The sequence below is a fragment of the Sinohyriopsis cumingii genome, chromosome 1, assembly GCF_028554795.1.
Source record: "Sinohyriopsis cumingii isolate HCF-2022 chromosome 1, ASM2855479v2, whole genome shotgun sequence".
NCBI lineage: Eukaryota > Metazoa > Mollusca > Bivalvia > Unionida > Unionidae > Sinohyriopsis > Sinohyriopsis cumingii.
In genome coordinates, this window is record NC_142961.1 from 153793363 (window position 1) to 153817442 (window position 24080).

Consider the following 24080-nt stretch of genomic DNA (forward strand, 5'->3'; position numbering starts at 1 on the left):
TTTTTTTTCTTTCTGATTGGGTTGACCTAATTTGTAAATTACATTAATATCAATATATGTGACTTAAGAAAGTGGTATGATTGGGTTGACCTAATTTGTCACAGTAAATTACATTGTTGTCAAAACTATCTGACCCTATCTGAAAATAATACATGTCTGATTCAGCAATGCATTAGAATGGATTTTGTCATAGTTGTCAAGGATATAAGGGGGAAATAACTTTGGAAAGATGAAAAAAGGCATCTATTCAGGTTTCTTTATCTAAGATTAATTTCCGTGTATGAAATGTAAAGCAGGTTTCTATTTGTTTGTTCTAGCTCACAAAGTACTTGTTTTTGTTGTTGCAAGTACAACTTTTGTATGCACACACAAAATGCAATCAAGCATTGCATGGGATGATGTGAAAATATAGGAAAGAAAAAAATATGAAAATTATTTAGCCCATAAGATGCTATATTTCACACTTAAGTATGTAATATTTCTTGTATAATTACAGACACAAGAAGAAGAAGATTCCTCTTGTGACAGGTGAAGAAGTAGATATGGACCTAGGTGCTATGGAGTAAGTTCCTTTCTCTTGAAACTGATAATTTGGGTTTTCAGTAAAATAAATGACAAATGTGTATTTCTGGAGCATATTTTATTCAAAACAATTTTTCCTTGCAGCATAAAGATAATTATTTTTTAACTGTTTACATTTTTTCAGACCACATTGGTCTTCATGATTGCAAGAACACGGAATCATTGTGACTTTGTTTGGGATCATAAAGCTCTCAGTTTGTATTCCTGCATGTTTAGCTCCTAATGAGAAAATCCATACTTGAAACGTACAGCCTGCACTAATTAATACTGGTACAAATTGTATTACCTGTATATTATTAAAAACAAGTTCTTTTCTGTTGCACATTCAATCAGTCACATAATGCAAAATGACAGTAACAAAGACATGGGATGGTTATGTCCACATTAATTTTTTGTAATTTTAAAAAATTAGGTACATCTTTTTTAGAAAACCTAGCCTTAAGATAAAGTGAGCTTATGGTATAGCCCTTTGAACATCTGGTATCAACAAATTTTGAATTTTGACTTTTTCTCAAACAGTATAAGTACAATCTTGTGCTGGTTGCAAGAATTGGAACTATTAAGAAATGGATGTACCAAACAATTTCACTTTGTATTTATTGATAATGTAAAAAAAATTATGGATTTTTGTTACACTGCATCATGTAATCTGAGACTCACATTTTCATTTCATTTCTGTTTCTTATCCAATCAGTGAATCTTTTATTTCATAGAAAACCATTTCAGTTGTGAATTTTTTACCCTTTTTAAAAAATTTTTAAAAATAAATGAAATACATTGCATCTTTATTTTACATTACTTTAGATTTAGAGATGACCAATCCGATGGTCAAAGTGGTTAGAACATCTCAGATGTGGGAGGTCACAGGTTCAAAGGTTTGAATCCCAGCTGAGTCATACCAAAGACTTATAAAAATTGTACTAACAGCTGCCTCACTTGGTGCTCAGCATTAAGAGGTTAGTGTTAGGTCTGGTTGGCCTGATGTCAGGATAATGTGACTGGGTGGGACATGATGGTACATTGCTGCGGCATGATGACCAGAAAAATGTGCCTTCTTTCAAAGATCCTAGTTAGAATGGAATGTAAAAACCCTCATCAATAATTTGGACTTGAAATTATTGTGTGAAGATCTAAAGGATTAGCCGAATTAAAGCTGATCTAATCTTATGCCAGAGTTTTTCTATGAAATAGGTATGGGAGTATCCTTATTTTTCCCTATGCCTTTAATCTGTTTTAGGAACACATGCAAGTTTAAGAATAAGCAGTAAGTTAATGGTTAATCAACAACCAACAGCAACTGTAATAATAAAAATAATAACAGCAAAAAATGGCCAATGGACCAAAATCAGGGGTTAGTAATAATTTATACATTTATTCATACTGTCAGGACTGCTCTGGTTTCCTAAGTGGTTAGAGCATCAGCCTCAGATAAGGGAGGTTGCGGGTTTGAACCCCAGCCGAGTCATATCAAAGACTTACAAAAATGGTATTAACAGCTGCCTCACTAGGCACTCAGCATTAACAGGTTAGTGTTAGGACTGGTCGGCCTGGTGTCAGAATAATGTGACTGGGTGGGACATCATGCTACATGTCTGCGGCATGATGCCCTTGTGCTAGACATCACTATAAACTGCCACACTGCTGACATTGTAGCGATATGACTTAAAAATTGTTAAAACTATGTTAATAATCTAAATCAAATCACATACTGTCAAAAATGAAGTTGGTTTGGTACAAGTATTTTGATTTGCTTAATATATATCCTAAACTCCTTGATAGATTCTTCTAATACTTGGAATGAATCACGATGAGGTTCAAACAAATTGTTTTATGACATGCTTTTATTTTCATTGTGGCACAGACAAAGAAATTTGTACTAAGGTTTTGGTTTCAGTTCATACAGTTGCTTATATTTCCTAAATATTCAGATCGATTTTGTTCATGCTTGGCATGAATCATTATGAAGCTGAGTTGGCTCATTCTGCATCATGGTTGCTTGGTTCTTTGACCTTGGTGTCAAGGTCACATTCAGAAGGTTTGTATTGTGGTTTTCATAAAGTTTTTAGTTTTTATTTTCTTACATTTCCTAAACCACTGAATGGAGTTTGAATTATTGTGAAGTAAGACAGTTCATTTTGCAACATGATCACTTGCCCGTTTAACCTTGGGATCCATGTTACAGTCATAGCAAAATTGAATTCCTGCTTTTGGTTAAGTTGTTTTATTGCTTATATTTCATAAATCCCTTGATGAATTTTGTTTGTATATTGGATGAATCATTATCAAGCTAGGACAGTTCATTCTGAAACACACTCACTTGCCTATTTGACCTTGGCGTCAGTGTCAGTCACAGAACATTTGTGTAAGGTTTACTCCTATTTATGGATTTTGTTCATTTTTGGGTTGCATGAGTTTGAAGCTAAGACAATTCCTTCTGCAACACATGTAATTGCCCCATTGACCTTAAGGTCAAGGTGACAGTTTTGTATCAAGTTTTTATGTTTGCTTAAATTTTCAAGCCTGAAATGGATTTTATATGTACATGGGGAGGAAGCTAAGACTATTCATTCTGCTCACTTTACCTTATTCGTCTTTTAGCTTTAGAAAATTTGCTTTAAGGTTTTGGTTAAAAGTTTTATATTTTTATACCTAGTATTCCTAAACCCCATTCTTGGATTTTGGTCATGCATGGGATGAATCATTATCAAGCCAAACAATCATTGCTTGACATGCTTGCTGAACTGTTATGACCATTGGGGGTCAAGGTCACTGATTTTGCAGCAGTGCTTCCATTGTGGGATGTACATACTGGTCCTGGCCTTTGTGCTATTAAGAAAATATATATAAAATCAAAGGGGGAAATGTAAAAAGTAGTATAATGAATGGATAGTTCTACAACAGCAACATCAAACCGAGAACAGAAAACTATACATATTCTTACAGATCAGTTCATTAAACATATTAATATTTTTCTTAATTTTTGCAATACATAACATCTTTTTCATGCTATTATATGAAATTTCACCAGTAACCAGTGGCTACTTCAATTTTTGAGGATAAAACAATCGGCAATTGCCAAATTTATCTGGAAGCCTTGCTATGTATATATGTATTGCTGTTGCAGTGCAGACTCACCTGTCTTGTGGCTACGTGTAGATTCAGAAATGCACCTGTTACGCCATGTGACATGGGAACAACCTGACTACATGTGGCAGTACCAGCTGAAATACGAAAGGGATGTTGTGGCTCAGAGTCAGGTAATCAGGGTTACAGAAACATATACAGTAGATATAGAGAGTTAAGTTTTAGTGTTGTTAAAGTTAAACATATACAGTAGATATAGAGAGTTAAGTTTTAGTGTTGTTAAAGTTAAACATATACAGTAGATATAGAGAGTTAAGTTTTAGTGTTGTTAAAGTTAAACATATACAGTAGATATAGAGTTAAGTTTTAGTGTTGTTAAAGTTAAACATATACAGTAGATATAGAGAGTTAAGTTTTAGTGTTGTTAAAGTTAAACATATACAGTAGATATAGAGAGTTAAGTTTTAGTGTTGTTAAAGTTAAACATATACAGTAGATATAGAGAGTTAAGTTTTAGTGTTGTTAAAGTTAAACATATACAGTAGATATAGAGTTAAGTTTTAGTGTTGTTAAAGTTAAACATATACAGTAAGATATAGAGAGTTAAGTTTTAGTGTTGTTAAAGTTAAACATATACAGTAGATATAGAAAGTTCATATACAGTAGATATAGAAAGTTCATATACGGTAGATATAGAGAGTTAAGTTTTAGTGTTGTTTTGATACAAAAAGTCAAGTCATATTTTAAGCTGCAGCTTGCTTTCTTGAGTAACATTTATTATTATCGTTGAGTGACATGTTTTGTTATCCTTGAGTGATATGTATTGTTATCCTCTACAGGTTTCATAAATTTGATGTCTGTTGAGCACATAACAAACATTAAAGACTTGTGTAACTCTGTGACATTTGTATTGTTATGTTCTACAAAACATTAAAGACTTTTATCATGCTGACATTTCTTTTGTTTTGTAGCTATTGAACACATCATAGAATTTGAATGACTTGTGTCACTCAATGTGTAATATTTTATATCACATCATAATGATCCAGTGCAAATAAATGTCATCATTACATAATAATTCTGCAGTCTTGATGTTTGCATCATATACAACTCAGTTGTTTACTATTTTTCCTGACTGTATATTGTTATATATGCACAGAAAGAAGAGTATTACATGCTGTTGTATAATTTTTTGTGGCAAAAGTGAGTTTTGGAAGGGTGCTCAAAAATGTTTTTTCCTTTGGTTCATATTTAGTTGAACCTTTAATAAAGTAACAAACACCTGAAATCAGGATTGTTGTGGTGTCTATTTGTAAACTGTGGAATTCTTTATTTTTTTGTGTTTCAGATTTCAAGTTTTGGGTTAAAAACAAATATTTGTTGGTAACTAATTTTGTGGTTCTGTCATTTACAAAAAGCAATGATGCAATGTCACTATTACAGACCTGCCAACTCTTACGATTTTGCCGTAAGTCTTACAAAAATTACCCGTAAAATACAGACTTACGGCATAGTAGCAAAAACTACGAAAAATTATGGTTGCCAAAAAATCCAAATAATTGGTTCATCCATGTTTTATTTGGTTCCAGGTTTCATCTTAGAATTAGTGAAATTAGTCAGGGAACCAGACTAACTTTACAGCAGCACCCCATATGCGCAGAACTGCACATATTTGTTCCTGAGAAGTGTCTGCATGATCCAACTGTTGATTATATAAATTTTTTAATTGGCATCCATAAAGCGATGCATGCTAAGACAAAAGTGAAAATAAGCTTCTAGAAAAGTGTTAATAATCAACACGGAAGAATAAAAAGGAGTATTCAGATTCTTGTGAATAAAAGCTGGAAAGGACACAATTATGTTTATTGGACATCACGTGCCAATTTGAGTATGTCTCATGGCAGGAGATATGATTGCCATCCTCATGTGAAATGGAAAAGAATTTCCAAGAATTGTGTCAAGTTGAGAGATAGCAACAAGCCATTGAGCTGCATAGGCTTTGGAACTAGAGTTTGTGCAACTGTGCTAGTGGTAAATAAAGTCTATGTGTACTTTACAAACTTTTCAGTTGAACATAATGTTTATCATCGATGCGTCAAACTTTTAATTACGTTTTCCAGCTTTACAATAGCAGTTATTGATATTTTGTTACACCTTACTAAAAACTGGTCAGTCTTATGGAAAAAAATCAGCTGCCTTAATGAGACGAACTTGTCAGGGTTGGCAGTTCTGCTACTAAAGATCATATTTTCATTCATTTCCACACATTGCAAGCAAACACTTTTCAACCATACTAAGGTAATTAGGTTGATTTAATGAGTTACTCATTGCTAACATCTGACATAAATACAGAGATTTTAAAGGAAATAACAACTTCTTTATCCACTCATGTCTGACCTAACACTTTTAATGCCACTATTGTTAACTTAAGTAATTACTGGTTGGTTCTCAGGTGTTCTTAAAGACTGCTATCAAAGCATAAAGTTCTCATCAGTAGAGCTGTGAACAGGTTGTTTTTGTTGTTGTTGTTATAGGGTTTAAAGGCATTTTTCAGCACAAGATAGGCTATACATGGCGGCCAGTATTAATGATGGAGGATGAACCCTGGAAAACTCCGGAAAGAACCACCAGCCCATGAGAAGCTACTGGCAAGCTTTCTCACATATCCACATTGGCCAAGCCCGCGACTTGAACCCACACAGACGGCAGTGATCCTTGACGGAAAGCACTTTAGACCACTCGGCCACTCGGTGCCCCTTGTGAACAGGTACCCAGGTACTTGGATACCCACCTGTTGATAGTAAACTGGGTAATAAAATGAGCCATTGGGTACCCGTTTACCATATAGAACTTTTCTACCCATGCATGTGGCCCCATAATCCCTTGGCTTGTAAAGGAAGAGCTCACTTTATTGTGTTTTTTTTCAAGTTGACAATCCTTTTGATTGAGGCAAAAAATTAGTACATGTACTTATTCAGTGCCAAATATAGCCATGCCTCTTTCAGTAACTGTTTGACCTTAAGCATGCTTTCCCATGTGACAACCCTTTGATTGAGTTATGAGTGATACTTGGTCAGTGGCAAGTAATGGGGGGGTGATTAATTTATCATACCACACAAATTACACATATTCAGTACCTTTAATAGAAACTGATTGATCAAAGTTTTACTTACACATCCTAAGCTTAATTTCTTCATAAGCACACACATATGACAGTGAGGCCAAGCAAAGGGAGTTAGACAAGATTTACAATGACGTGACCATGACGATTTACTAGATGACAACGGAGGATTTCAGAACTTTATCAGACAATGAGAATGAGTTCTTGGACTTTGTACCAGATGACATTAGGTAGTGACATTTATAGGATAATTTTAAAAAATGTGGACTTAATTTTCATTGTTTATTTTGTAAGATTTAACATATTATGGGATATTGTGAATTGGATCAGTCTGAACTACTTTTATACAAGTATGTGACCTTTAATTGAATTCATGGATTTATCATATAAATGGATTTAAAATGGCAAGCACTGGATTTTAGTGGAATTTAACTAGAGCAATTCATTATTTTTTTGTTCATTTATTTGTGACATATTGATCCCAATAATGCAATTATATTTTACACAGTTTTGTTGCTAATTTTCCTATTTTCCTATCCATCCATCCATCCATCCATCCATCCATTTGGGCTTATTTATTTTCCCAAAATGAAATTCTGACTCTCTGACAAGTCACTGCTTCAGAAGGATCTGACTTGCAAATTGCTTGAATATTTAGACCACTAAAAAAATACACTTCTGCATGCTGTTTGCACCAGTGTCGACCTACAACAAAGCAGTTCAGGTTTGTACACATTTAATACAGTTTCCCTTTAATCATAAAAGCAGATCATTAAAACCGATGGGTAACCCTTAGAATTTTTCTAAACTTTTCACAGCTCAACTCAACAGTTATGGGTTAGGTACTTGAACAAAGCCAGTAACTGTAAACATTCTTTTTCGAAACAATCTTTTTCATGTATAAACGGTTTTGCCAAATTGAATTTCACCTCAGAAGTTAAAATGCCCTTGTCACAGTGGCTAAAGAGTTGAACACCTGAAGTAAAGTCTCCTGCTGTTATGGGATTTCTTGATCCTGAGGAGTACTCAGATAAGCTGATGTTGAGGGATTTCTTAATCCTGAGGAGTACTCAGATATCACTGGACAACAAATTTTTACAAAAGACATGTTACTGAAATAAAATTAGTCAATTCTTATCAATTTTTATGTGCTGAACACGAATATGACAGTCAAATTGCAAAATTGGCTCTAGTTTTTTTGTAATCTGCAAGAAATTAATGTTTACATAACGAAATGCATTCCAACAGTAAAAGGTCAACTGTAATAGCCTACCTATAAAAAATCAAGTCATTGACTACATCTTAGATTTCTTCGCCTGTCTCTTGTACAGCTGTTCGGGAGCATCTCTGAGGAGTGTCCAGCAGTAGTCAGCCAGCATTGTAGTGGACCATTTTCCCTGGTATCTTTGTTCCATTGTTGCGATATCTTGATGAAAACGTTCGCCGTGTTCATCACTAACAATACCACAGTTGCTAGGAAAGAAATCCAAATGGGAATGAAGGAAGTGAATCTTTAGAGACATATTGCAGCCAAGTTTCTTATACTTCATCAACATGTCTTCTACTAGTTCCTTATAGTTTTCTGCCCTAACATTTCCGAGGAAGTTTGTAGAAACTAGGCGAAAAGCATTCCATGCTTGTTTCGCGTCACCTTCCAGCAAGTTGTTGAACCGGTCATCTTTGAAAAGCTCTCGAATCTGGGGACCCACAAAAACTCCCTCTTTAATCTTTGCTTCGCTGAGTCGAGGGAATTTTTCATGCAGGTATCGGAATGCTGGCAAAGTCCGGTCAATGGCTTTCACGAAGTTCTTCATCAAACCTAGTTTGATGTGAAGGGGTGGTAGCAAGATTTTCTGAGCCTCAACCAGAGCTGGGTGTTGGATATTCTTCTCTCCAATGGCTACATTCTGCCTGTGAGTCCATTCCTTCCTCATGTAGTGCATTTCCCTTGCTCGGCTATCCCACTCGCATAAGAAACACATGTATTTTGTATATCCTTGCTGCAGTCCCATTAAAAGGGCAACTACCTTCAAATCACCACAGAGGTGCCAGCTGTACTTGTTATACTCAATGGAATTCAGTAGCTGCCTTAAGTTATCGTATGTCTCTTTCATGTGGACAGCATACGCTACTGGAATAGATGGAAGAATGTTTCCATTGTACAAAAGCACAGCCTTGAGACTCAGTTTCGAAGAGTCCACAAATAGTCTCCATTCTTGTGGGTCATGAGTGATTTTTAAAGCATTCATGAGGCCCTCAGTATCGGAACAGAATATCAGATTACTTTCCTTTCTGAAGAAAGGCTCCAATTGCTGGTGGCGCTTTCGATATGCAGTAATTGTGACATCTTCTTCTAGAAGATTCCATTGTTGGAGTCTTGATCCTAGCAATTCTGCCTTGTTCTTTGATAAGTCCAAATCACGAATCAGGTCATTTAGTTCTTCCTGTGTTATTCTGTGTGGGGTTGATGATGCACCACAGTGAAAATCTGGATCACTGCATGCTGATGGACCAGGAGAAGAACAGGTCGACTCACCTTTGTCTTCGTCAGATGAATCAAGAGAATATTCTGCTGGAGGTTCTGGAATAGGAAGTCCCTCACCATGTGGAACTGGTCTCAATGCAGACGGAATGTTTGGGTAGATTATTCTCGACTTCTTTCGCTTCGTTATTCCGCCGGAAAGGAGGAACCAAGCAGAAGTAACAGTCATTTAGGTGGTTGCTTGGCTCTCTCCACACCATTGGGACTGCAAACGGCATTGATGACCTTTTGCAATTCAACCACTGTGAAAGCTGTGTTGTACATGTAGCACAGCATATATGCGGAGCCCAAGGCTTGTCTTGGTCACCAACCTTGCATCCGAAGTAAAGATGATATGCCTTCTTCACTTGAGAATTGATACTTTTCTTCTGGTTGGCAAATGTCACTTCCCCACAAATATAGCAAAAATTGTCCGCGGTATTAACACACTTTCGAGGCATTACTGTTCTTTATTGTACGTAAATGGATAAAATAATAAGTTTTATGTAACAGTAGCTTGAACTGTCTCGCACAACGTCTAAAATATTTTAAATGCTGAACCTATCTGATTGGGCTTTATATAGTACACTGCTTACGTCAGCTTCAGCAGCCGCCTGGCATTAGTATAATAGGCCTACACATGTATAGTACACTGCTGACGTCAACTTACTTCAGCAGCCGCATGGCATTAGTATTGCATTGCATCAGAAAATGATGCAATCAACTGTGGATGATGTGAGCATGATGGTATTATGCAATGTTACATCATTATTCCGGATGTTGCTGCAGTCCTACTGGAGAAATTTACACAGTGAAACATAGAAAATGAGGTATATGAATATCTTCAAAACGAGAGCCAATACAAATTTTTCACGGTTATATTCGTGTTCGGCACACCAAAATACTACAGATTAGGGCCTTTTCAAGTCAGTAATGATTTCACTGTTGACCAGTGTATGCTGATGTTGTGGGGTTTTTTATCCTGAGGAGTACTCAGATAAGCTGATGTTGTGGGATTTCTTGATCCTGAGGAGTACTCAGATAAGCTGATGTTGTGGGATTTCTTGATCCTGAGGAGTACTCAGATAAGCTGATGTTGTGGGATTTCTTGATCCTGAGGAGTACTCAGATAAGCTGATGTTGTGGGATTTCTTGATCCTGAGGAGTACTCAGATAAGCTGATGTAGGGTTTCTTAAACCTGAGGAGTAATCAGATAAGCTGATGTTGTGGGATTTCTTATTCCTGAGGAGTGATCAGATAAGCTGATGTTGAAGCTCTCATGATATCCCAGACATGACTACAGTGAGACAAGTTTGTCATCAATATATTAAAGACAAGAAAGCTGGTGCTGCTTACTTGGCAACCTTACAGAATCAACTTATGAGAGCCCCTTGTTGTAGGGTGAACTTGGCTTTGTGGTCCAGAATTAGTACATAAAGTTCACATAAATGAAGGTGTTATTAATGTGCATATTGTGATGGCTGGTGCTGAAGGAATTGTTACAAAATAAGCTAAACAGAAACTGGAAAGATATGGAAGACACATTAGTTTTTGTAAGTATGGGACAAGATCTGTATGAAGAAGATGTGCTTTGTAAAGGAAATGGAAACAAGAGATGTGAAAACTTGGCCAAAACATTTGAGAATATCAAGTTAGCATTTTTGAAGAAAGTACTGATTGTGTGTGACTAATGACCATCATGTTCCATACTCATTGATAATTAATTGGGATCAGACCAAGCATCAGCTTGTGCCAGGTAGTGACTGGACAGTGGAAATAAATGGGCCTGAGCCAGTGACCATATCTGGCTGAAGCATACCAGAAGCATTGTGGTTTTAATGCCATTTTTCATAACAAGAGAGGCTAAACACAGCAGGCAGAATAACTGGTGGAGGAGAAAATGGGAAAACCCCAGTAAGAACAACCAACCCACAGGAAGCTACTGGCAAGCTTTCTTACAAATCAACATTGGCCGAGCCTGAGAGTCATACCCACATGAACAGTGGTGAGATGGCAGTGATCGGTAAAGGCATGTGCTTTAGACCACTCAGCCACCTGGTAGAAAAGGGAAAATGCTATTTGCTTCAGATCAATGATAAAAGTTGATACATACATGAACTACTACACACATATGCAAACACATAATGTTTACAGTAGCTATATAACATCTCGGTGAAGAAATAATATTTTACGTACTTCTTTTAACAAAGATAATATCGTCCATTTTTGCCCTGACAGGTATTCTGTACGTATATACAGAACAGCTTGCATGTTTTTCTAAACTTTTTCTTTCAGGCTATTGTGGCACTCCAAAGTCTTCCTACCCCAGCAACAAGAAAAGCCTTGACAGACATCTTGGAAAATGAGCATTGCTTTTACCATGTGCGCTTAGAGGCCTGCATTTGCCTGACTAAGGTCAGTCTTCAATTACCAGTAGCTGGTGATTGGAATTTTTTTAATAAAAAATGTTGTCCCATCATTATATTTATAGGAACAATGTTTATTCTCTGATTTTATATTTTTCAATGAGGACTTTGAATTTTGTGAAATAAAAACAATACTGAAACCATCCTGATTGAGACAAAATCTCAAGTGTAAATTTTAATTTCAGTTTTGCATTTTTTATGAAGCCTAGGAGAGACAAATGGTTCACTTTTATGATAGAGTTGTCATCGTCATTATTATTGACATAGGCATCGTAATCATGTTTTTGCATTAAGCTCGTTTTCTCTGATACCATTGTATGGACAGTCATGAAATGTGATGGATTTATTTCTCTGAGGGGAATTTCATCTCCACAGACAAAACTAGGTCTGACTGGTATACTGTTTTTGTTAGATAAAATGTCCAATCATTATATGTTAGGAGAATGTTCAAAACTTTGCAGATACAGCTCTCCCAAGCTGAAATTAAAGATATTAATCTTTTGGCTTATTTTAACAACAAATGTGCTGAAAGATGATCTGCTTGCCATAGTACAATTCAGACTAGCATGGTCTACTCATTGACGGAGATATTACTCATGGATGGGGATATTACTGCCGAATCCCTGACAGTCATCATAGCTACTTCCACTCATACTTGTAAGAAGACTTTCTCTGGCCTTGCAAATACTGAATTCACTTGTACCTGACTGCAGTAATTCTTTGAAGATTTTATAATGTCAAGTACACTCCACCAGTATTTGTTTCCTGCTCTATCCTCATCATCAATAAATATTAGCTATTTCAGGTGTCTTACTTCATCATATGATAATGTTATTGGCTCCATCTTAATTACCTGCCATTTGGTCTGTAGTACTTTCAGTTCATCTCAGTTCTTGACCTTGTTTTAAACATTTTGTCAGGTAATTGATCAATTATTTCATGTTGTTTGAAAAATTCCAGGTTTTTTGGGCATTTTTCATGATTCATAGATCTCCTTCAGCATAAGTTCAATGCAACACTTGATTGACTGCACGTATGTAATTACTTTGCTTTAGTTATTGATAGGTGTCAAAACACTCGGAAGAATTAAGGGCTTGGGGTTGAAGCCGTTCAAACTGGCAGAAGACAATCACTTTACCTGTGTAAATTCTGTGGAGAGCAGTTCAGTGAATTCAGTAAAAACTTATGAGCAACCTCTGCTATGAGCGACCACCTGTAATTTCTGACCACAATCGTTACGCACAGATCAATTTTATTATATAAGCACTCTGTCATGAGCAACCACCTGGTGAATATGACCAGCGACTGTGATGTCTTGGCAAAATGCGCATTTCATCATTGCTATGAATGACTGTTTCACAAAAACAAGGATAAACTCCACTGACCTTTATTTAATCCCTGTAACAACCACTGCTCATACCATTCTAAAAACATAAAAATAGGCTGGATACCGATATCTGAAATTTTGTAGCTGTGCTTATAGTGTTTTAAAGTTTCTGTTGTAAACCAGACTAAACTACATGTAGATTATTCCCTAGTCTGGTTGCCTGCTTTGTAGGCTTTCTGCATTGTTCTCAGTGATTTGCATATGGGTGAGCAATGCAGGGAGCAAACAAAGCAGGGAACCAGACTAATTATTCCCGCACTTAGCCTGCTTCCCAACCTTATAGTAGAACCCAGCATCCCTATGAATGACTGTATCGTGAGAACATAGACACCACTGACCTATATGTAATCATTAATTACAATGACTGCTTGATTAGTAATGATTGTTCTGATAAAAAACAAAACAAAAAAGGAATAATAAAAAAAAAAGGATCTTGGCTACTGGTGATAGGTGCTACAGTCCTTAAACCAGGCTATTGTACATGTCACAAATTGCCATTGTAGTGCCCGGGTTAACGTAGTCATCGTATATATTGTTTGTCTTTAGAGTTAATCTGTATTGCCTGGGGGGTGAATAAGGTCATTATCTATTAAACCAGCAAGAGAGAATTGTTTGCGGGATTTGTTTGATAGTGTTCAAGACTTGTGATTTTTGTTGTTTTTCCCCCAATGTTAAGTGATTACATCCCAATCATGAAGTTTTCATCTATTCAAGTTGGTGCAACTGGATTACACACTTTGTTTATGGAGTTAATCCCTGTATGTCTTCTTTGAATGAAGCCACTGACTTTTGTGTCTGAGTAAATGGTTGTTTCTGGATGAGGTAATTGTTTCTTTTTATTTAATTAATTGTTAGATATGCAATGCACATGTATAAATATTTCATATTTTCCCAAAACCCAGCCAAAACCATCTTTACGTTCAGTATTACAACTGAGCACTCCTAGAACCTTAATAACAATGGACAAAGATCCAACTAAAAAGATAAAAATTTTAAGGCAGGAGAAAAGAATTATTTTAAATGAAAGAAGTGAAAAAGAGCAGACCACTGGGAAAAAAAGCTGTAAAAAATCAGTAAAACAAATTTAGGTTGTTATAAAGGAAAAGGAAGTAATTCAAAAACGATTTCATATGCTAAAATATGTGATCTTAGAATGTAAATGTGATCTCGTGTTAATGATACAAGTATATCTTTGTTGCTATATAATTTTGTTTTTAGATGAATGCATACAATATTTTAGCAAGAACTATTAATGAAGAATAGAATATATGTACAGTGATTGTGGTTATTTTTCTTTAAATTGTTCTGAAACTGGACCTTGGAAACTGGTCTTTTTGTACAAACCTGCTATGAGAGACCACCTGTCTTTTTGTTGGCAGAAGTGGCAGTCTCTCATAATAGGTTTTACTGTACATGTGATGTGTGTATGCTAGTCAAGGGATGTATTGGCAAATGTGACTGCCTAACAACTAAATTGGGCAAAATGAGACAGCAGAGAAAAACAATCAAGGATGTGGGTGTCATTAGTCTTGCGGGAAAATCAGGCCATCTCTAGCTTCTTACATCCTATACATACAACTTCAACCCAGTCCAGGGCTGGGTATATGTTTTCACAGTATACCCAGTCCAGGCTTCAGAGCACAGATATTGCCTGGCACCTGGTTTGTACCCACATAGTACAGTAGCCCACCTGAACCAATTCATACAGATGCTTGATTATTTTCTCATTAGTCAGTACTAGATGTAGGCACCAGAAGTCAGACAGCCCCAGCTTTAATTGTCCCAAATCTGTCTCCAGCATTGGGACAACCTCACTCTACATCATCTGCTACCAGACTAGGGATGTTGATCCTTTTATACTGGGGTACCTGGTCCTTCTGCCACAACAAGAGCATCCGGTTATGGCACAGACTACCAAGCCACTTGAACCATTCCTGAATATTCCATTACCAAATATATATGAAGTAACAGTTAGGGTGACCATTCCACATATAATACTGGATTTAGATGCCAGAAATCAGGCAGTTTCAAATGACAGCCTTTACCTTGCAATAACTGGAGAGCATCACAGCAATTGGTAAATGTTCAGCTGGGGTCTCTGGCTATTTACAGCAACTAAAACATAGTCTAGATTCTTCCATGTCTGTGAGTTAGTCTCACATATGTCTCATTTTCTCAGTATGGCATCTCAACACTCTCTAATTCCATAGCTGTGTCCATTAAAGCCTATCTCACAGAAGAGATGCATTACCATCAATGCTTGCCACCAAACTTGCCAGAAGCAGGCAATCAAAGGGAGACATATTATATATGTCCAGCTTTGATCCAACTTCTTTTCATGGCAACATTCCCATAGAAAACAACACTGTGCTTGTGCTGCCTTTTCTCTGATACCTTGAATTGGCAATGTATTCACCCTTCACCTTGGAATGGTATATACTTTATCCATTCAGCTCATCACTCTCACTAGAATATGTATTCTCCACACGAAAAGTGCAGTTGAGTTTCTTGACAACACAACTCCATTAGGATCTTAATCCAGAACTTTTCAAGGTCTCAGCTTCAGGCATTCACATTCAGCATAGAAACCCAAAATCTATCCCCAACCCCCATTTGGGAGGGAGATATTAAGGTCAACATCAGATGGTGAGCATCAGTTTTCGGCAAAGCATGAAATCCTTTGTTTCACTCATGCTTCATCTTGGATTCCTTGTCAACAAGGACAATCCTATTCTGTTTGCTCCAAACTATTAATTCATCTGGGCATGGGGTCTAAAATCCTCTTTGGTTTCAAATTGTTTTCTCATATAGAAAATGTCCATTGGAGATTATACAAGTAGTTACCCCACCCCCACCCACCCCCGTACTTGAAGAGTCATATCTTAGCTTCAGAATTTCTTTTACCTCTTGGGTCTTAGTGCAGCCATAAGCCCTCCCACCCTGCACCACTGGTTTACAAGACCCACATAACTTGTCCCCTGTTATTCTACCCTAGTGGTGACTGAAACTTTGCCTGTTAGACTCCATGATCAAAGTTTTAGATATATGAGATACCATCTGGGTGGTTTGGGATAACTAGCCCTTGTTCACATCATGTATTTTGCTGAATGATGCACTGCTGGATTTTACAGTCTGCACAGGTACCATTATGACTGGCTGCTGTGGCCATCCCCTGCCTCCCTTCCAGGTGGGTGGGATATTTCTAACACCAAACATATAAACCCCACAGAGATGAAGGTCGTTGTGAATGCCTTTTGATTACAGCAGATGTTATCTTGAAAGAACACTTGTATTATCCATCTGCTTGACTGTCATCTATAATTTCAGAAGGCAAGCAGAACCCAGTCCTTAGAACTTCGCTTAGAAGACAGCACCCAGCGATTGTTCGTACACTAATTACAGACACAATACAAATCTTCATCACATAGAGCCACAGCTGGCACTTAGGACATCAGCAGTTTCATCATTCACGACTTGCATCCATACAATGTTGTGTCAAAAAATGGATTCTTAAACATGGCATCTGTGTTTCTTCCAGATATGTATTTACAAATCAGAGAGGTCATATAACTATGCTTGCCCCTTGCATCTAAAGTTGCATCGACAACCAATAGCTGTTAGTCTATCATTTTGAAACCAGTAAAGGTTTGGAATCATTGATAAAAATTAAAAATTTATTATCCATTCATTTTTTCAAATCAAAGGAAGACATTTGTCGTTATGAAAATTTATGATTACATGTATTTTTTTAATTTATTTTCTTGTTCAGATTTTATTATGTTGGTCATTATTACAGTACAAAATTATTGTTAGAATCATAAATACTTCCAATGATCAATACGTTGGTCATTATTAGAGTACAAAATTAATGTTAGAATCATAAATACTTCCAATGATTAATATGTTGGTATTTATTACAGTACAAAATTAATGTTATAATCATAAATACTTCCAATGATCAATATGTTGGTATTTATTACAGTACAAAATTAATGTTAGAATCATAAATACTTCCAACGATCAATATGTTGGTTATTATTACAGTACAAAATTAATGTTAGAATCATAAATACTTCCAATGATCAATATGTTGGTCATTATTACATTACAAAATTAATGTTAGAATCATAAATACTTCCAATGATCAATATGTTGGTCATTATTACAGTACAAAATTAATGTTAGAATCATAAATACTTTCAATGATCAATATGTTGGTTATTATTACAGTACAAAATTAATGTTAGAATCATAAATACTTTCAATGATAAATATGTTGGTCATTATTACAGTACAAAATTAATGTTAGAATCATAAATACATCCAATGATCAATATGTTGGTCATTATTATAGTACAAAATTAATGTTAGAATCATAAATACTTCCAATGATCAATATGTTGGTCATTCTTACAGTACAAAATTAATGTTAGAATCATAAATACTTTCAATGATCAATATGTTGGTTATTATTACAGTACAAAATTAATGTTAGAATCATAAATACTTTCAATGATCAATATGTTCGTTATTATTACAGTACAAAATTAATGTTAGAATCATAAATATTTCCAATGGTCAATATGTTGGTATTTATTACAGTACAAAATTAATGTTAGAATCATAAATACTTTCAATGATCAATATGTTGGTTATTATTACAGTACAAAATTAATGTTAGAATCATAAATACTTCCAATGATCAATATGTTGGTATTTATTACAGTACAAAATTAATGTTAGAATCATAAATACTTTCAATGATCAATATGTTGGTTATTATTACAGTACAAAATTAATGTTAGAATCATAAATACCTTCAATGATCAATATGTTGGTCATTATTACAGTACAAAATAGGCAAAATTAATATTAGAATCATAAATACTTTCAATGATCAATATGTTGGTTATTATTACAGTACAAAATTAATGTTAGAATCATAAATACTTCCAATGATCAATATGTTGGTCATTATTACAATACAAAATTAATGTTAGAATCATAAATACTTCCAATGATCAATATGTTGGTTATTATTACAGTACAAAATTAATGTTAGAATCATAAATACTTTCAATGATCAATATGTTGGTTATTATTACAGTAAAAAATTAATGTTAGAATCATAAATACTTTCAATGATCAATATGTTGGTTATTATTACAGTACAAAATTAATGTTAGAATCATAAATACTTCCAATGATCAATATGTTGGTCATTATTACAGTACAAAATTAATGTTAGAATCATAAATACTTCCAATGATCAAGATGTTGGTTATTATTACAGTACAAAATCAATGTTAGAATCATAAATACTTCCAATGATCAATATGTTGGTCATTATTACAGTACAAAATTAATGTTAGAATCATAAATACTTTCAATGATCAATATGTTGGTTATTATTACAGTACAAAATTAATGTTAGAATCATAAATACTTTCAATGATCAATATGTTGGTCATTATTACAGTACAAAATAGGCAAAATTAATGTTAGAATCATAAATACTTCCAATGATCAATATGTTGGTTATTATTACAGTACAAAATTAATGTTAGAATCATAAATACTTCCAATGATCAATATGTTGGTTATTATTACAGTACAAAATTAATGTTAGAATCATAAATACTTTCAATGATCAATATGTTGGTCATTATTACAGTACAAAATTAATGTTAGAATCATAAATACTTCCAATGATCAATATGTTGGTCATTATTACAGTACAAAATTAATGTTAGAATCATAAATACTTCCAATGATAAATATGTTGGTCATTATTACAGTACAAAATTAATGTTAGAATCATAAATACTTCCAATGATCAATATGTTGGTTATTATTACAGTACAAAATTAATGTTAGAATCATAAATACTTTCAATGATCAATATGTTGGTTATTATTACAGTACAAAATTAATGTTAGAATCATAAATACTTCTAATGATCAATATGCTGTATTACAGTACAAAATTAATGTTAGAATCATAAATACTTTCAATGATCAATATGTTGGTTATTATTACAGTACAAAATTAATGTTAGAATCATAAATACTTCCAATGATCAATATGCTGTATTACAGTACAAAATTAATGTTAAAATCATAAATACTTTCAATGATCAATATGTTGGTTATTATTACAGTACAAAATTAATGTTAGAATCATAAATACTTCCAATGATCAATATGTTGGTTATTATTACAGTACAAAATTAATGTTAGAATCATAAATACTTTTAATGATCAAGATGTTGGTTAATATTACAGTACAAAATTAATGTTAGAATCATAAATACTTCCAATGATCAATATGTTGGTTATTATTACAGTACAAAATTAATGTTAGAATCATAAATACTTCCAATGATCAAGATGTTGGTTATTATTACAGTACAAAATTAATGTTAGAATCATAAATACTTCCAATGATCAAGATGTTGGTTATTATTACAGTACAAAATTAATGTTAGAATCATAAATACTTCCAACGATCAATATGTTGGTCATTATTACAGTACAAAATTAATGTTAGAATCATAAATACTTTCAATGATCAATATGTTGGTCATTATTACAGTACAAAATTAATGTTAGAATCATAAATACTTCCAATGATCAGTATGTTGGTTATTATTACAGTACAAAATTAATGTTAGAATCATAAATACTTCCAATGATCAATACGTTGGTCATTATTACGGTACAAAATTAATGTTAGAATCGTAAATACTTTCAATGATCAGTATGTTGGTTATTATTACAGTACAAAATTAATGTTAGAATCATAAATACTTTCAATGATCAATATGTTGGTTATTATTACAGTACAAAATTAATGTTAGAATCATAAATACTTTCAATGATCAGTACGTTGGTCATTATTACAGTACAAAATTAATGTTAGAATCATAAATACTTTTAATGATCAAGATGTTGGTTATTATTACAGTACAAAATTAATGTTAGAATCATAAATACTTCCAATGATCAATATGTTGGTTATTATTACAGTACAAAATTAATGTTAGAATCATAAATACTTCCAATGATCAATATGTTGGTCATTATTACAGTACAAAATTAATGTTAGAATCATAAATACTTTCAGTGATCAATATGTTGGTCATTATTACAGTACAAAATTAATGTTAGAATCATAAATACTTCCAACGATCAATATGTTGGTCATTATTACAGTACAAAATTAATGTTAGAATCATAAATACTTTCAATGATCAATATGTTGGTTATTATTACAGTACAAAATTAATGTTAGAATCATAAATACTTCCAATGATCAATATGTTGGTCATTATTACAGTACAAAATTAATGTTAGAATCATAAATACTTTCAATGATCAATATGTTGGTTATTATTACAGTACAAAATTAATGTTAGAATCATAAATACTTCCAATGATCAATATGCTGTATTACAGTACAAAATTAATGTTAGAATCATAAATACTTTCAATGATCAATATGTTGGTTATTATTACAGTACAAAATTAATGTTAGAATCATAAATACTTCCAATGATCAATACGTTGGTCATTATTACAGTACAAAATTAATGTTAGAATCATAAATACTTTCAATGATCAATATGTTGGTTATTATTACAGTACAAAATTAATGTTAGAATCATAAATACTTCCAATGATCAATATGTTGGTCATTATTCCAGTACAAAATTAATGTTAGAATCATAAATACTTTCAATGATCAATATGTTGGTCATTATTACAGTACAAAATTAATGTTAGAATCATAAATACTTTCAATGATCAATATGTTGGTCATTATTACAGTACAAAATTAATGTTAGAATCATAAATACTTTCAATGATAAATATGTTGGTCATTATTACAGTACAAAATTAATGTTAGAATCATAAATACGTCCAGTGATCAATATGTTGGTCATTATTATAGTACAAAATTAATGTTAGAATCATAAATACTTCCAATGATCAATATGTTGGTCATTATTACAGTACAAAATTAATGTTAGAATCATAAATACTTTCAATGATCAATATGTTGGTCATTATTACAGTACAAAATTAATGTTAGAATCATAAATACTTCCAATGATCAATATGTTGGTTATTATTACAGTACAAAATTAATGTTAGAATCATAAATACTTTCAGTGATCAATATGTTGGTCATTATTACAGTACAAAATTAATGTTAGAATCATAAGTACTTTCAGTGATCAATATGTATTAATACAAATTGCAATATAAAACATGCTGGCAGTACTAATCCCTAGTTGAATATACAGTCATTAAACTTTATAGGGTGTCCCTGAATAGCCAAGTAGTCTAAAGCGCTCACTGTTCCAGATCACTGCCATCTCACCACAGTCTGCATGGGTTCGAGTCTCAGGCTTGACTAACATTGTGAGAAAGCTTGGCAGTAGGTTCTCATGGGTTGGTGGTTCTTCCCGGGGTTTTCCAGAGTTCTTCCTCCACCAGTTATACTGGCCACAATGTATAGCCTATCTTGTGCTGAAAAATGGCATGAAGACCATACAACAACAACAACTTTATAGGTGTATTCTTCTAGGGGGATATTGTTCAATACAGGCAAAGTTTTTTTCATTCTCCATTGATTTAATTAGGTTTTGCATTAGCTGTTTTTATCAGACACTATTGTTTGGATTGGCAAATAAGTCGCAGTTACTTTAATGTCACACTTCATTGAGTTTGCTAATTTTGTTATATACTCACCATAATATTTTGCACTCAGGGGCAAGGAAGAACCCAATAGTTTTCAGCTTGAAAATCTAAGGTCAAGGTCCCTTTGGCTGAAAGACAAAAAAATTGTTTCCACACAATGATCTGAGTTCTTCATCACCTACAGTTACTTAACCTTTTGGATAGCTTTCACATGGGGTAGGGAAGAATTTTGTTGATTCTGGGGTTAAAAGGTCATGGTCACTGTATCTGATTGAACACAAATGGTTTATGCACAATACAGTTTGTTCTGCATTACATACCAGAAACAAACTGTGGAGGGCTTGCACATTAGATAAGCCTATTGATTTTTAGGCTAAAAGGTTAAATATCCAGGTCACTGACTGAAAAAAGAAAAATGGTTTTCATACACTTGGGACAAAGAAACATGTTGAGTGTGTCTTCAAAAGTCACAGGTCAAGATCACTGTGTCATAAAGAAGAAATGTGGTTTCTGTACGTAAATTTAAGTCATCTGGAAAGAGAACTATTTAATCATGGGACTGGCAAATGACACTAGTGTTACATTAATTCTGTCTCTATTACACTTATATTCAGTCTTTAAAAGCTTTGGTGTATTTATCTTGGATGTTACTAATCACCACTAGCAAATATTGGATTGACTTGCCAAGAATTTTGGATTATACCACTGCAGAGCAGGCAAAATATGGCATTCTGCAGAATTTTTGTTACAGCTTGTGTTTTACTACATGAATGGGAATTATTGAAAGTACATCCAAGTTTACTAGTGAATTTGAGTAATTTACTTTACTGTGAAGTGTACTAACATAATATTCCAGATTTATGTCTTTATCTGCAGAATAATTTGTGGACTTTTTACAGGTGGCTAATGCAATGGAGTCCCAATGGGCAGGTCCTCCAGCCATGATGACAATCTTCAGGAAGATGTTTGGGTCTCACTCCTGTCCCAGCATCATCCGACAGAACAACTTCAACAACTTCCAGCACTACCACCTTCTCAAGGTTAGTCTGTCACTCAATTCTGCCTCACCATCATCTGACAGAACAATTTCACCAACTTCCAGCACTACTACCTTCTCAAGGTTAGTCTGTCACTCAATTCTGCCTCACCATCGTCTGACAGAACAACTTAAATAACTTCCAGCACTACCACCTTCTCAAGGTTAGTCTGTCATCCAATTCTGCCTCACCATCATCCGACAGAACAACTTCAACAACTTCCAGCATTACTACCTTCTCAAGGTTAGTCTGTTATCCAATTCTGCCTCACCATCATCCAACAGAACAACTTCAACAACTTCCAGTATTACTACCTTCTCAAGGTTAGTCTGTCACTCAATTCTGCCTCACCATTGTCTGACAGAACAACTTCAACAACTTCCAGCATTACTACCTTCTCAAGGTTAGTCTGTCATCCAATTCTGCTTCACCATTGTCCGACAGAACAACTTCAATAACTTAAGCATTACTACTGCTCAAGGTTAGTCTTTCACACAATTTTGCCTCACCATTGTCTGACAGAACAACTTCAATAACTTTCAGCATTACTACCTTCTCAAGGTTAGTCTGTCATCCAATTCTACTTCATCATTGTCTGACAGAACAACTTAGTAACTTCAGCATTACTACTGCTCAAGGTTAGTCTTTCACACAATTCTGCCTCACCATCGTCTGACAGAACAACTTCAATAACTTCCAGCATTACTATCTTCTCAAGGTTAGTCTGTCTCTCAATTTTACCTCACCATCATCCGACAGAACAACTTCAACAACTTCCAGAATTACTGTCTTCTCAAGATTATTCTGTCACTCAATTCTGCCTCACCATGATCCAGCAGAACAACCTCCAGCACTACTACTTTAGAGTCAGTCTGTCGCTCAATTCTCTCTCACTGTCATCAACAGAACAACTGCCAGCACTACTACTTTAAAGTCAGTCTGTCGCTCAATTCTCTCTCACTGTCATCTACAGAACAACTTCCAGCAGATCTATCTTTGCAAGGTTAGTCCGTCCCTCTGTTCTGTCTCCTCATCATCTAATGAACTACATCTAGCATTACTACATTCTCAAGGTTAGTCCATCACTAGTTTCTGTCTCATCATCATCTGACAGAACAACTTTCATTACTTCTATAATAAACTTCTGCAATTGACAACTTCTAGCACTATTTGAATTATCATCTGACAGAACAACTTCCATCACTATTTGAATTAT

The 24080-nt window shown here is 34.2% G+C and overlaps 1 protein-coding gene across 1 annotated transcript in view; it reads left to right on the forward strand.

Annotated features, from left to right (window-relative positions):
• The window catches only part of LOC149808185 (transcription initiation factor TFIID subunit 2-like), a 134246-nt gene that overhangs the window by 69552 nt on the left and 40614 nt on the right, over window positions 1–24080 (forward strand). Inside the window, exons 17-20 of the mRNA XM_089974372.1 lie at window positions 497–562; window positions 3707–3839; window positions 11605–11724; window positions 22727–22867. Of these exons, the coding sequence (XP_089830498.1) occupies window positions 497–562; window positions 3707–3839; window positions 11605–11724; window positions 22727–22867 (460 nt within the window). The remainder of the gene's footprint in view (window positions 1–496; window positions 563–3706; window positions 3840–11604; window positions 11725–22726; window positions 22868–24080) is intronic.